The following is a 14575-nucleotide window of genomic DNA, read 5'->3' on the forward strand; positions in this document are numbered from 1 at the left end:
ATAAGGAAGAGGCGGAGAGGGTGAAAGGTACCCATGACTCGGTTCGAGCAAGCAAGGCAGGCAAGCAGGCAGCCCTTTTCGCAAGGCAGGCGACCCCCTAAGCCTGGTTAGGGGCGAAGGCGGCGAGCCGCGGAGGCCACAACACGACCGCCGTCCTCATTGGTCGACGCGCTTGCCCTGGGTGGGGCTCCGGAAAAATTGGAGGGGAGAAAAATCCCCTCTAAATAGCTGCGGCTGCGGCCACGAAAAACTAGAATCCGCTCAGCCGGCATCGAGTGCGCGTCGCGATCAACTCAACTTTTACGCTTTTACCCGCGGTACGCTCTCTCCGAAAAGGGGGAAGAAGATACGAGCAGAGAGTATACAGTGTTTGGGGAAACGAAGAGAGGAAGATATATATATATATATATATATATATATATATATATATATATGTATATATTCCTATGTGTACATACATATGTATATATACATGTACATATGTAAAGCTTGAAAAGGACACGCGACACACTGGATATACTCTGTGTTTCTTTTCATTTATCATTGTCCGTTTCAAATTCGTTATATCATTACAATAATAATAACCCTAATAACAATAACAACAATAACAACATCAACAACAACAATCATAATATTAATAATAATAATAATATTAATAATAATAATAATAGTAATAATAATAATATATAAGAGGGAGTTAAGTGTTAATAAGTGTCAATTCGATGGACTGTGTAAGGAGAACGAAAACTACAGGGTGTTTTTATCAAAGATAGTGTTACGCAAAAGGAGGACCGTATAGAACTTTCAAAAGTTCGCGCTAAGCGGCAAACGATCGAACTAGGATCCACAAAGATGCATCTACCGGAGGGACCTTTAGGGATCGACAGCTTCAGCGCAATTCGCGAAACTCTCGGCGCTTGTCACGGTGAACTCGTACAAACCGGAAGTCCAGCGATACTATGCAGCGCGTTACCATCGCATTGGAGGTCGAACAAGTCCCTTCCTGTGGCTTTCAAGGTCGTTGCACTCGACGAGGTCAACGACGGTACGCTGGTCACGATCAGGGCAGGAAACGATGAGAACTGTTGCGGCGAACTTAGGAACTGTACGGCGGTCATGAAGAATCAGGTTGCCAAGTTCAACGATCTGAGATTCGTCGGTCGCAGTGGCAGAGGTGAGAATTAATCCCTCTTCATTTTTATAATACCATATCAACTCGTAAAGATTCCTTGACTTATACGAAAAAAAAAAAATAAATGAATAAATAAATAAATAAAAGAAGAAATAATTAAAAAGAAAAAGAAGTATGAAAAAGATTTCTATTTCATATCTAGAAACAAACGATATTAAAGGTAGATTACATCTTCCAGGTAAATCCTTCTCACTGACGATACAAATCAGTACGGTGCCTTTTCAAATTGCTACCTACAACAAGGCGATCAAAGTAACCGTGGACGGACCAAGAGAGCCAAGATCAAAATCAAGTAAGTTTCGATTTCGATTAAAACATAAAGTGAGACGAAAAAATTATTTTCTTAATAAAAGTCACCGGACAAAACAAACAGAGAATATAGATATAAAAATCTAGAAGGGGGAACATTCGTATCGACATCATCGAACGATTAAGAGAAAAATTAAGATATTATAGATTGAGGAAATAGTAAATTATAATTTTCAAGAGAAAGATCAGGGAAGAGTCATCATTGGCGGAGGCAGTGTGACCAGCCGAGAATCCGCAAACGGGTGTTGGAAGCTCGCGGCCGTTTAATAATCCGGCGTATAGCTGGCGGACCTCAAACCGCGAGCCGCGGCGGTCACAGGACGGTGCTTGCAAGCTCTCTCTCTCTCTCTCTCTCACTCTCTCAAACGTGGAACCGTTTACACGTGCACGTGCACGCGCGCGCGCACAGACGTGTTTCTCTCTCTCGTACTGTCTCTCTCTCTCTCTCTCTCTCTCTCTCTCTCTCTCTTTCTCTCTCTCTCTCTCTATCTCTCTTCTACGCGTTTGGATCGTACACGCATCTAAAGAGGAAGAGAAAGATAGACAGACAGACAGATGGACAGAAAGAAAGAGAGAGAGAGAGAGAGAGAGAGAGAGAGAGAAAGAAATAGAGATAGAGAATACAAACACAAACGCACAAAAGCTTGGCAAGTTTTCAAGCCATGACGATCGGAGGTCTCTTCTTTGACTGTCTCGTTTATTTTTCCGAAAACTCGAACGATTCGATTGGGTCATGAGTTAGTTAAAGACGTTGTTTATTAGCCTACTCTATATCTCTTTATCTCTCTCTCTCTCTCTCTCTCTCTCTCTCTCTCTCTCTCTCTCTCTCTTTCTTTCTCTTTATCTATCTATCTATCTCTCTATCTCTACCTCGCAAAAGATTACGACGAGATTTCGTTGTCGTCGGAATAAAATGAAAGAAAAAAAATGTAGAATGAAAGGAAAGAGTGAAAGAGAGAGAGAGAGGGGGGGGGGAAGATAAAGAAGCCGCGTTTATGCGTTTGTTTATCGCGCCACATATGGCGGTAGCATGTGCGCGCCACGGGAATACGCGGCGCGTCGTATAAAGAACGTTATACCGAGCTCGTATAAACATAAGATACAAGTCCCGCTTCACCCAGTCCGCCAAGTCGGAGAGCCGTCGTTAATCCTCGTTTTATAGATCTTGGGTGGCCGGCATCTCCTTTTTCACGGTGTTTGTCAGTTCGTTACGCCCGCCAAAGAGACTTCGCCAGACTTGCGAAGAAATGACGGCGCTCGCTAAAGAGGGCAAAAAAGATCGAGAAAGACAGAGAGAGAGAGAGAGAGAGAGAGAGAAAACTTATTCTTGTTTTTTCTTTCTTTTTTTTTTATCACTCTTACAGAATCGCCCATGAAATTCTATGATGGCTTCATTTTTGTTGACTCCTTTTGCTCGAATACACTTAAATAAGTTCTATTTTTGTTTAAAAGAACATGAAGAAGTAAAATGATAAAATTTGAAAAGAAAACTATTTGATCGTGTACTGCCAACATTTATAAAGATCTTGATTAATCTAATTACCTTTCTCTCTCTCTCTCTCTTTCTCTCTCTCTCTCTCTCTCTCTCTCTCTCTCTCTCTCTCTCACTGTCTGTCTGTAGGTCTCTCTCTCTCTCTCTCTCTCTCTCTTTCTCTCTCTCTTTATCTATCTATCTATCACTAATTGTTATATATTTTCTGAGTAAATAATGAAATAATTCTATATTACTTGTTTTTTTTCTTTTACAAACAGATTACAAGAAGCTATTATATAAGAATAAGATTATAATTAGCTGTGATTTATTCCTGTATTTATTTTATTTTGTCATTATTGATAAATAATATTACTCTAGAAATAGCTTTATATTTGTGTTTATGTTTACATGTAATCCAGGCAAGGTCAAGACAACTCTTCCGCATATTCTTTCCTTATAATATGTTTTATATACATACATACATACATACATACATACATATATATAGACACATACATATATATTCGGTTGTCCTGAAAGTTCGTGCTAATTTTTGATAGTAGTGACAAAATCGGTATTAATTTTCCGGACAACCCAATATATATAAGTTCTATAATCCTTAAATTGTTCTATCATTTTCAAAGGGGCCTAATCTCAAAATATAATAAATCTATACATACATCTATCTTTCTCTCTCTCTCTCTCTCTCTCTCTCTTTCTTTATCTATCTATCTATCTATCTATCTCTCTATCTTTATCTTTGTCTAACCAAATTTCTGGCATTTGATTTACAGACTACCAATATGGACCTGGATTTCATGGACTTGGTTTACTCAATCCGTGGTTGGACGCCGCCTATTTGGGCCATGCTTGGCACTTTTCTCATCCAGCACTGGTTAAAGGTAAGGATCTTTTTTCTCTTTTCTATCTTTCTCTCTCTCTCTCTCTATATATATATATATATATATACATATCTTATATAGATCTTTTTCCTTTGATAAAAAAGAAAACAAAACAAAACTAAAAGAAAAAAAGTATATACTATATAATATCATACTAAAAGTATCATAGAGATCATACTATATACTCAAACAAGTAGATTCACTTTTATCTTAAAAGTCTCGTAAAAAATCGGCATATATATATATATATATATAAAGTATCACAATCGGATATTACAAATCGGATCTCCTGTTATCGAGAAACTTGCACGTACACAGAGGTTCGTACATCGAAACGTAAAATACAAAACATTGTGTACGCGTGATGGTTTGACGGATCACCGACAAAAAAGAAGATCTCGAAAGAGGCCGCCAGTTCGTTCGAGAGAACGCTCGTGTAAACGAGAAAGAGAGAAAGAGAACTCGTGTTATCGATTTCGTCGAGTCCGCGACGCCTGGCGATGATTCATACCTCGTAGAGCTGGACCGAGGGGTGAGCCTGTGCTCCCTTTTCCCACAACGGACCCCCTTCGACCTCCGAATACATCCCTTCCGTTAGAACAACAATACGACTTACAAGCCCACTCTCTCCCACGAGGAACGTGTGGCGCTCTCTTTCCCTCTCTTTCTCTTTCTTTCTCTCTCTTTCTCTTCGTAAAGGTGTCCATTTGAAAACGCCAACTATATATATATATATATATATATATATATATATATATATATATATGAATGTGTGTGTGTGCGTGTATGCGCGCGTGAATACGTGTATCCATATGCGTGTTACATTTATGATATATATAAAACAATAATCTATCTTGTTGATTTTAACTGAAATTTATAATGAATCTACTAATACGCGAATATGAGATAACAAAGGAAGGAAGGAAGGAAGGTGGGAAATAATGTAGGAAGTAAATTCTTTGTTGATTCCAGGAACACTTCCAATACCACCAACGGATCTATTTCCACCGTCGTTCCCACCAACTACCGTACTACCCACAACTTATCCCTTTGATCACATGAAATATCCAACGGAATATACGACGTTACATGGGAAAACAATGTCGACTATTTCGACTACGACGACGACGACGGCCTCAACGATACCTAACAGTCCATCAAGAACACCACCGAGAAGTCCAAGCGAGTCCGAGAGCGAGGTAACAGCCGAGGAAGTTCGTAGCAGTGCCTTCGTCCCGATTAGGCTGAACACCCTACCACCGCACCAACCCGTCACAACAAACCCATCCTCATCTTCTCCAGAAAGGATCACGCTTAGAGCGAAACCGACAGAAGGTGTGAAAAATGAATTAAAAGCACCAACGACATTAATTTCTCAAAGAATTTCACCAAAGAGAATCTCATCGCCGACCAAGATATCTTCGTCGACCTCAGTGAAACCCGTTTGGAGGCCTTACTAAAATCCTTAGACGAGAGGGAAAGGGAGCAAGTGAGGAGGAGAAAAAAATATACAAACAAAGAGAGAAAAAGATGGAGAGAAAGAGAGAGAAAGAGAGAGAGAGAGAGAGAAAGGAAAGGAAGAAAGGAAAAGAAAACTTCGATCCTCCAATCCCCCCACCCAACTGGAAGGCTAGTGATACCACGTGAACTATGTTAGGCGTCTCGAAATAACCCTCTAATACTTCGATTCCTTCATCTTCTAGTTTTATCGTCAATGATTTTATTGGTTGAATTAATATACGATGATTGCCTTCGGTTTTACGAAGGGAATAATAATACAGACCAAAACACGCGTGCTGCAGCCTCTCGTCTATCGAAAGGATACGCCTCGCTTCACCTATAATCGTTTAACGAACGAATTATCTTCACTATCTATAGCTGATTATTAAGATTGTAAATTATCTAAGACGGATAATTCGAGAAATTTGTATATACGTGTAGATTTAGTTCGTGGACAATAATGCAGTGATAGAATACAGATATTATATTATAAATATTATATATATATATATATGTATATGTATATATATATATATATATATATATATGTATATGTATATATATATATATATATATATATATATAAATATGTGTGTAATCGTACATAAAGAGGACGGACAACTTGCACACATGCACACATATATACATATACATATACATATATATTTGAATATTTGTTAAAATCTGAATACGTGCAAGGAAGAATGTGAGAGTGATAGAATAGATAAAAGAAAGAAAGGTTAAAAGATAAAAAAATTGCCATTATTTATAAGTCAGAGATCATATTTAATGTATAAAGATGGTATAAAAAGAGTGAATATAAAGAATGCAACGAGAGAAATAAAACTGAATTCTACGTGAAAAAAAAAAAAGATAAAAAAAATAAAAAAATACATTATGTAACTATAATACATACGTTTTTTGTCATTTATCCTTATTTTTATTATATTATCTTTTTTCTCTTTTAGATTTTTCGTTTCTTTTCTTTTTTCTTTTACAAATTTTCATTTTCCGTCGTAGCTCAACTCGATCCTTCTTAAATTTCATTCTTTTTGCGAAGCAAAAATTTATAGCATTACAGGTGCTCTCTCTCTCTCTCTCTCTCTCTCTCTTTCGCTCTAATTTCTACGATATCCGTTCGTATCCGACGACATCGTCGGTCAAGTACACCGTTCAAAAATTTACTCTCACCCCTTCGATTCTTCACCCTCGCATACACGCTCACACGCACGAACGCACGTATACCCTTTACACGAGGAGAGACATTCACTGTTTTTTTTATCTTTTTTCTTACTCTTCGTCCACCCTTTCGCCTGTCTTCTTTTTACATATACGAACGATTCTTCGAGCATATGTGAGAGAGATCTTCGATATATGATATTACGTCCTTTTTCTCTCACACTTTCGATCGTTTGAAAAAAAGGACAAAAAAAAAAGAGAAAGAAAAAGCGAGAGGAAAAGGCAGAAAGAGAAAGAAAGAAAGAGAGAGAAAAATAGTGAGAAATAGAGAGAGAGAGAGAGAGAGAAAGAAAGAGAGAAATCGAAAGCACCAACGCGTTTCGTATCGCTGCAAGGGGAATTCATATTTTTTTGTCGCGATTTAAATCTGAATGGCCCGTACAGCCCACGGTCTTCCCTCTCTCTCTCTCTCTCTCTCTCTCTCTCTCTCGCTCTCTCTTTTTCCCTTTTTCTTTTTCTCGCTTACACATGTAGAAACGCATAGAACACACACGGATATACATATACATACGTAGATACATATATACATACACACACGTAGATTATATGGCAGTGTAAGAGTACGAACTCCCATACGACGATCGCAAGGGTAGAGAATGGTTTATATTGAGGGGACTGCGTGAGATCTGTATTAGTACCTATAGCTTCGGCACGAACCCGTGATTCTCATCCTTCTTATCTCGTTCTCGAGATCACTCTCGAACGGTATCCTCTCTTTCTCATCTGTCGGATGGAACGGAGTTTAGAGAAGGGAAGTACGCGTGTCTCTGAGAGAAAGATAGATAGATAAATAAAGAGAGAGAGAGAGAGAGAAAGGGAGAAAGAAGAAAAACATTTAAAAATAAATAAATAAGATAAAATAACGTGTCAATTTTACAATCCTTGTAACACGAATTCCATGAAATTTTAATTCTAATTTTTCTCGATATATTTTTAATTCTTTTCTTTTCTTTTTTTACTTCATTGACATCAACTTGTAGATATTTTAATGTCTATACGAAGATCGAACGAACGATCGATCGATAGAAATCAATTGAATGGAAAGAGTCGTCAGAACTAATAGAAAAAAGAGAGAGAGAGAGAGAGAGAGAGAGAGAGAAAGAGAAAGAGAAAGTTTAAAAAGAGGAATTAAAAAATAGGCAGCTCGATCGATGCCTACGAGCATGATTTTATTGGCATAAGCTTCTGGGCATACCGAAACGCGGTGGCAGCCACGTAGGACCGACAATTTCGGACGCTTTGTCGTTGCCTAATGGGATTATCTCGAGGAAAATGAGAACCGCGTTGACACTCTGTAGCCGTGGGGGCCGTTCGTTCGTTGACGAGTAGACAACGGAACCAAGTAACCATGAAGGGTCGCCACACGAACCGAACCGAACCGATCCAAGCCAATCCGTGTGCGCGCGAGAGCCAACCGGCGCTAACTAATGTTTGCCCAAAGAATCGTGACGTATAATTGAGTCAGTTTTGGAGAAGGGACAATGGAAAGAGAGAAAGAGAAAGAGAAAGAGAGAGAGAGAGAGAGAGAAAGAGAAAGAGAGAGAAAAAGAGAGGGAATAGAAAAAAATCAGCATCAAACCATTCGCCGATCGCCAATGGAATAATCGACTTTCGAGCAACGAATTCGACGACTCTCTCATATTTCTGTCTTTTTTCCTCTTTTTTTATCTTTTTTACTCTCGTTTTTTTCCCCCTATCCACCTCGATTTTACCTCGTCAACTCGTACCATATCACAAAGTTATCGATATCCATTTTATTAACGAACGATTTATTTATAGGTTCACAGGATTGATAACGTTCCGTTAATACGTACGCACGTTAACAGATCTCTCGCGATACTAACGATAAACCATAGACACGTTCACAGATTAGAGCAGGAGCTTCGTGGAAGTCACTTCGTCGACGTGCAGGAGTACGCGAGTACTCCTCTCTCTCTCTCTCTCTCTCTCTCTCTCTCTCTCTCTATCTCTCTCTCTCTCTCTCTCTCTCTCTCTCTCTCTCTCTTTCACTCACTCTCTCTTTCATACACTCTCTCTCTCTCTATCTCTCCTGACCATGGTCGACGATCGCGAGGACGATGCTCTCCGAGGGTCCTAGAGTTAGGCAATCAACGTTGATGAGGGATAGAGGAGGGGCGAGAAGGGCTTGGACAATTAGTAACCATCCTCCCAGTCCCGATTTCCACATGACCTCTCGTCCTCCTCTACACTACTCTTCCTCCTCTGGACTATACTCCCTCCTATCATCAACCCCCTTCATTCGTCGGCCCTCTACGACGACGACGGCGACGACGACGACGACGACGATGATGACAACGACGATGCACCAACCGCAGCCGCTACGCATGCGAAAGAGACATATACTCGATTTGCCAGCAGCGCGTTCACACATCCACACTCAACCACCCCACTCCCCCACCAACCGTTTACCATTCCAAGGATTACTATTCGTTTTCGATCTTTCATTTCTCAAGATAGATCAGACTATCGTTCTACTTTCCTTCAATCGCTCCATTTTCTATAAAGACCAACTGATTGATAAATATATATATATATATATATATATATATATATATATATATACATGCGTTTCTTAAATCAAGGGAGAGTTTGATCAAAGGATCGACAAGAAAGTGAATCCCCCTTTCTTATTTCTCCTTTGAAGAGATCTTTGATAGGTGAACATTGATACTCTCGAGAAGAGACTATTCTTAAGTCTTCTACCTTGTAACTAATTGGCTCCTATCTTACCCTCTCTCTATCTCTTTCTCTGTTTCTCTCATTCTCTCTCTCTCTCTCTCTCTCTCTCTCTATTTCTCTGTTTCTCTGTTTCATCACAAACGTGTCGAGGATTACGCGGGTCCTTCGCGAATGTCCTCCTCCATGGACGAGGAGTCTCGAAGGAGACCGCGGAAATAATAAGCCGCTTTTCGAGTATGTCTTATAAACGGGACTCAATCGACTCGCTAAAGTAAATCACCGAGAGCAACGCGAAGTAGTCTCGAGACTAAAGTAAGAGGAGAACGTCTTCTTCGAGATCGCGGTGAGTAGGAGCTTGCAAGATAAAGCTTGGAATGATACGATAGCTTAAGAAGAGAAATAAGAAAAACGAAAAAGAAATAGAAAAAGAATAAGAAGAAGTAGTAGGAGGAGGAGGAGGAGGATGAGGAAGAAGAAGAAGAAGAAGAAGAAGAAGAAGAAGAGAAGGAGGAGAAGGAGGTGAAGAGAGACATTTAACGAGCTGTTTTGCATCGCAATGCTTCGACCTCGTTATCGGCTATCGATCCGTTCTGCCGCGATGCCAACGCGGATTAAAGGGTACCTGCGGCGGCACTACGGGATGGGTGGTGCGTGCACCCTTGCAGTTCGCCACTTTCTTTGTGTATATTCGTGCGTATGCATGCATGTATGCATGTATCTATGTATGTATGCATGTAAGTATGCATGTATGTATCTATGTACGCGTTCGAATGTCCGAGCTTGCGTGCGAGTGCGCGTTGCACGTTCGTTTGACCGATTGCCACTCACGCGAGAAAGAAAGAAAGAGAGAAAGAGAGAGAGAGAGAGAGAGAGAGAGAGAGAAAGAGAGAGAAAGAGAGAGGAACATTTTCACTGAAACCACCGATTTTCGGTCGTTTCCTCTCTTTCCTTGAACTTTTCTATGCTCGATATTACACCATTGAAATGTCCTTTTGTTATTTATGGACGGTTAGGATTAAGAAAAACTTTTATTTTCGAAAATACAAAATAATCCGTAAAGAATTATAACCCAAGAAAGGTAAGCTTTTTAAATAGAGATCGTTATAAAATTGTATCGTAAAAGTAAGTAAAAATATGAACTTTCACCGTAAAATGACCGCAACCGACAAAACAAAACCGCAACCCTGATGCAACCTAGTAAAAGTCCAAAAAATAATAAAATTAACCAATGATAATAACAGATGCAGCAAGATCTATGGCAAGGTTGTTTACTTTTGTGCATGAAAATAGGACAAAGAAAATCCTACGGTAAAGTAAGGAGGGTTGAAAATGAAATTTTCTATTCATAAATAATTTGAAATTTTTAAATCTCAAAACCTGAAGTGTTAATCTCCTTTATTTATTTATTTATTTTGCACGTATTCATTTATTAATTTATTTATTTATTTATTATATCTATATTTATCCGGTACATATATCTATTTTTGTCCTTCTTTCTTTCCATTTTTCATCAAAAACATTAGGACGGTCAAAAAAACCTGAAAAATAAACTTCAAGTAACCTCAATGTGGTTTTAATAGTACTCCATCCATTTCTTATTTATTGCACCAGAAGAAACCTATAGATTTGGTTAGCCGACACGGAACCTTACGTATATTACGGACCCTTTTCCCTGAACACAAAAGACTCTGTCTTCTTTATCTGTCCTTCTTTTTTTTTTCTCTTTCTTCCCCATCTAGGCAAAAGAAAGACTCCGACGATTTGACGATAACGTTGCTGAGTTTCGTTCTTTCTTTCATTTTTCCGTTAATACCTATGGGTGTTAAAACGCACCAAGGACGCCTTGTTCGTGGTTAACGGAGCAACGATGTGCTCTTGGATCTTCCTACGAGCCAACGAATTAACCGGGAACCGGAATGGTAATCCGATAATAGAGAGCACTGGTTGATTCAGGACTAACGAGATTAATTATCTTGTTTGATCTTCTGACACTGGCCTGCTAATGCACTCGCGCGTTTCCTGCCGACTTGTATCGAACTCGACCGCGACGGACCAGCACGATCGTTCTCTCATTCCTCTCCCATCTCCTACTCCTTCAACCTCCCCCTTCATCTCCCCATCTCCCCATCTCCCCGACCCTCCTACTACTAGATATTATTCTCGCGTGGAAACGATGAGCGTTTTCCCTGATTTCGTGCTACTGCTATTGCTGTTGCCGCAAGAGAAAAAAGAGAGAAAGAGAGAACGAAAGAGAAATAGAGAGAATATCCCTTCCACGATTGATCTATATATAAAAAAAAAAGAAAAAAAAACAGATAAAATAAAAAGATAAAAAAAAGATTAAAAAAAAAAAAAAAGACAGTTAATCGTCCACCGAGCATATAACCTGTTGATCGTATTACAGAAACGTATTTTTTAATTAGTCCATATGAGAGTGTAATTAATGGTACGAATGAAAATAGAGAAATTCTCGTTCTCTTTACTTTTTACATGATAGACCGATTTTCGTCGTTTCTCTCTCTCTTTCCCCCCTTCATCTCATAACAATATCCGTCGTTCTTCTTTTCGTCAAATCCAGGCAAAATCGAAAAGTTCTCAAGTCTACTAGGATCATTTTCAAGAGCTAGCCGTTCAGTAGGATGTTCACCATCGATTCGCGCGAGTTCCCGAATCATCGAGAACCTTTTTGAAAGGACTCGATTTCGACTGCCATCGACAGCGTTAAAACGGAACTCATCAGTCCAAGAGGAAGTGGACACGTCGGAACAATTTCCTTACACGATCTGCCCCGCCACCTCGACCGATTCGACATACATCCCTCGCACCCCGTCCTGCCGTCCGTCCGTCCGTCCGCCCCCTTCTAACGCCACTACTGAGAGAGAGCTTCTGGAATTCTGACCCCTCAGCGATTGACCAATTTGCCAAATCGATTCAACGACGAAATGAACCTACGTAATATCGGCGGAGCTCTTTGCTTACGCGGATTTCACTCTAACTCCCCGCTATTTCCACATCCTATGTGAGTACAACGTTATCTACCTGCTAATGCTCTCTCTCTCTCTCTTTCTCTCCCTCTCTCTCCCTTTCTCTCTCTCTCTCTCTCTCTCTCTCTCTCTCTCTCTCTCTCTCTCTCTCTCTCTCTCTCTCTAACTTCGTCCGGAGACTGAAAACTTTCAGGAAACAATCGTCTTCTTTATTAACGATCGAGCCACTCGGATATCTTCCAGTCTCATCTACGTATATAGTTCTGAAACAGATGGGTCAGGATGAGGGTGAAGCTGAGGAGGAGGAGGAGATAAAAAAGAAGAGAAAAAAAAGAAGAGAGAAAGAAAAGAGAAGAGAGAAAAAAACCTGCGAACGATATTAGAGATTCGTAACGGAAAGTGTAAAGGACTAGATTCTTGAACGATAAATTATGGTTTCGCAACGAGTGCCCTACCTCAAAGAGCAGACCATGACAGAGACATGCGAGAAGGGGTGACTTGGGTCTAGACGTACTAGCTACCTACTGCAAAAAGCATCGCCGTCGACATTTTTAATGTCACACGAAGCAAGTGGGTACTTAGTACCTATTCTCTCGGAGGTAGTAAGCCCTCTCCCCCCATCCCATTCCCCCTTCCCTCCCTATCTATCTACCTACCTACCTTTCTCCACCGTCTACCCACCCTTCAGATATTACCCTTTGGAATAGCAGCAAAAATTATGGACAGCCGATAGGCCAGCAGCCGCTGCAGGGGTGCGTCTCATCCATTTAGGTCCATCACACATGACTGGATGGGGTGAGACTTATCCTGCAGAGGTTCTCACGTAGATTACGACCTTTTCCAAGCACTTTTAACATTACTTTATCTTCCGAGAGATTCCCCGCCATATACATATCTCGCAATATCTATAATACCGATAATATGAAACGCATTTTTAATATTAAGTTGATTATAATAATTCTCTTCTAATCGGATCTTCCATTTTCTTGAGAGAAAGTACAAATCGATCCTTAATTCCTCTTTACTCTTACGTGTTATGTTATCTTTTTATAAAAGAGAAAGATCAAAGTGAAAAAAAAAGGAAAGAATAAGAGACTTAAGAAAATGATCGAAAAATAAGATCATACTTTCGTACGTTCGCGAATTTATTAGAAGAGAGGGGGAAAGGCTTGCCCTGTCTTTTCTCTCAGAGGGGTAGATTTATCGATTGTTGCCGGTCCAGTGGTCCCCTTTCGTTGAACTAAACTTGGCTTGCTTCGACCCACGTGACCACTGTGCCTCGACGGACAAAATTTATGATAGCAAACATCCTGAACGTGGCCCCACGTAATTATGACGGAAAAAAAGGATCCGATTACATAACTGGTTGGCATTAATGATACTTTTATTTATTATCTCTCTTCTCTCTTGTTTCGTAGAATTTACGAGAGAGGAAAAAAATTCTTTCACGTTAGAAAACTCGGCGTATAACATTCTATATGTATATATATATATACATATATATATATATATATATATATATATATATATGTACATGTATTTGTGTTTGTGTGTACACGTTGTATATATGTATATATGTAGGTGGTAGACGCGAACTTGGACCAGTCGTTGACGTCGCGATTAATTTACGTCGCCAGATGCAGTCTGGCTTAGAGGATTATCCGAGTGCATAATTGTAAAACGTCCGCACATTCGCGTACAGCCCTGTCATACGAAGTCGCATTAAGGTCGACGGCTGTAAACCAAGCACTGTGAACTCCGAGAAACTTCCCTAACTCCTGTAACAAACTTCTACCCATCAAGCTCACCTATATGTTTCTACCTCGATGTAGAAAGTGTGCCATGTGTTACGCTATCATGGATAACGCACCTAAGAAAACTTCGATCGAAATTTCCTATCGGAATATATCTTATTTCTAAAGAAAAATATTCACGTGTCTATCGGACAAATATATCTTCTTACTTTTTTTCTTATGCAAAAAAATACAATCGATAAACAATCCTTATCGGTATATCCATTTCAACTTCGACAGTAATACTGTACAAATTATTTATTTCTTTGTTATTATTCGTTTTAAAGTTTATTCGTGTTTATGTAACATTTATTAACATTTTTACTAATAAACAATTATTTTTTAAAAATTATTTAGTATATGAATGTTATTAAAGCGACAAGGTTTAATAACAGAATAACCAAAACAATAAAAATGACAAATTATAGATTTTTTTCTTTTAATATTATCGAGGTAATAATTATTAGAGTAATGTTAATTAA

The 14575-nt window shown here is 39.3% G+C and overlaps 1 protein-coding gene across 2 annotated transcripts; it reads left to right on the plus strand.

The window, feature by feature from the left end:
- Positions 1-298: 298 nt before the first annotated feature.
- Positions 299-5850, plus strand: LOC124433022 (segmentation protein Runt-like). Of its 2 annotated transcripts, none has more exons than XM_046982516.1 (5): positions 299-317; positions 672-1174; positions 1371-1484; positions 3770-3877; positions 4850-5850. In XM_046982516.1, the coding sequence occupies exons 2-5, from the start codon at positions 853-855 to the stop codon at positions 5335-5337; spliced, it is 1032 nt and encodes a 343-aa protein (XP_046838472.1). In that variant the 5' UTR covers positions 299-317; positions 672-852; the 3' UTR covers positions 5338-5850. The 2 variants fall into 2 exon arrangements, with proteins under 2 accessions (XP_046838472.1, XP_046838473.1); XM_046982517.1 differs by having other exon boundaries at positions 302-317; positions 692-1174.
- Positions 5851-14575: the final 8725 nt, after the last annotated feature.

The sequence above is a fragment of the Vespa crabro genome, chromosome 2 (assembly GCF_910589235.1).
Source record: "Vespa crabro chromosome 2, iyVesCrab1.2, whole genome shotgun sequence".
NCBI classification, from domain to species: Eukaryota; Metazoa; Arthropoda; class Insecta; order Hymenoptera; family Vespidae; genus Vespa; species Vespa crabro.